Here is a 1,490-nt window from a genome sequence, read left to right on the forward strand (position 1 = left end):
CCACTCTATCAGGAAGGTGGTAATTGTCAGCTTATACGTGGATGATCTTATTGTTTGTCGTAACAATGAGCAGCTGTTGATCGAGTTCAGAGATTCCATGAAAAATGAATTTGACATGACAGATCTTGGGAGGATGAGGTACTTTCTTGGTCTTGAAGTTTTGCAAACGTCTAATGGCATTTTTATTATTCAAACTAAGTATGCCTCATAAATGTTGAAATGTTTTGTAATGGATAAAAGTAATTCTGTACATAATCCAATTGCTCCTGTATTTAATCCTGGAAGGATGCAAGTGGAGTTGTTGTGGATAAAACATATTACAAGCAAGTTGTTGGCAGTCTCATGTATCTTAATACAACACGACCTGATATGATGTTTGTGATAAGTCTTTCTAGTAGATATATGGAAAATTCGACTCAGTTACACTTACAGGTGGTGAAACGAGTATTGAGATACTTAAAGTGCACTACTGAGTTCGGAATTTTCTACCATAAGAGAGGAGGTGATGAACTTGTCGCTTATACTGATAGTGATTATGATGGAGATATAGAAGATAGAAAGAGTACTTTAGGTTATGTGCTTTTATTAAGCTCAGGAGCAGTCTCATGGTCTTCCAAAAACCAACCAGTAGTTAGTTTGTCTACTACAGAGGCTAAGTTTATCGCCGCGTCATCGTGTTCTTGTCAAGCAATTTGGTTAAGAAGGGTAATATCAAAATTGGACCCGAGTCATGAGAAATTAACCAATTGTGATAGCAGCTCAGCAATCAAGCTTTTGAAAAATGCAATAATGCACGGTCGCAACAAAAACATTGATGTACGTTTTGATTTTCTTCGAGAGTTAACAAAGGGAGGCAGTGTTGAACTATGTATTGTGATTCACAAGATCAAGTGGCATATGTGATGACCAAACCTCTTAAAGTGGATCAGTTTTGCAAGCTGAGAAAACTCATGGGTGTTTGTATACGAGCTAATATAAACTGAATGCTAGAGCATTTAGTTTAAGGGAGGAATTGTTGGGATTTGCTTAAAATAAATTAGTCTTTCAGTTAATAAATCCCGTTTCTTTAGGGACACTTAGATGTTATACTTATTCAAAAGTTGTTGGACTAGTGGACTCCATTTCTCTCTCTTTTTTGTTGTACGGCTTTATAAAGCCATTTTTCCTCATTCAATAATACAAGAAAGAAGTCCCAATTTCTCTTGTCTTTTCTTTTCTTTTATCTCTCTTTCAACATTGAAAGCCCCTGACTCCTCTTCGTTCTTAGCACATCTCCATTTGCCCCAATCCATGGGTCTCATTCGAATTCGAAGACAATCCTATAATTGCTTATAGTAAATAAATCTACAGAGCTCCTCACCTCTCTGTCGTTGGGGCTGGTCACCGACTCAACCGCTGCTTTGCCCCATGTCACATCTATCTCAGCGGTCTCCTCATCTCCCATGTCGCTCTTTGTAAAATTCGAATTCCTATTCCCAAGACTACGACTA

At 37.7% G+C, this 1,490-nt stretch overlaps 1 protein-coding gene across 1 annotated transcript; it reads left to right on the forward strand.

Annotated features, from left to right (window-relative positions):
* Positions 1 to 402: 402 nt before the first annotated feature.
* Positions 403 to 903, forward strand: LOC140862277 (secreted RxLR effector protein 161-like). Its single transcript, XM_073265288.1, has one exon. It carries the CDS (start codon positions 403 to 405, stop codon positions 901 to 903), a length of 501 nt encoding a protein of 166 aa, XP_073121389.1.
* Positions 904 to 1,490: the final 587 nt, after the last annotated feature.

The sequence above is a fragment of the Henckelia pumila genome, chromosome 4 (assembly GCF_033568475.1).
Source record: "Henckelia pumila isolate YLH828 chromosome 4, ASM3356847v2, whole genome shotgun sequence".
Taxonomy (NCBI): Eukaryota; Viridiplantae; Streptophyta; class Magnoliopsida; order Lamiales; family Gesneriaceae; genus Henckelia; species Henckelia pumila.

Excerpts from the sequence above, each read along its gene's own strand:
- LOC140862277 (XM_073265288.1), top strand. The coding sequence starts at position 403 with ATGGAAAATTCGACTCAGTTACACTTACAGGTGGTGAAACGAGTATTG.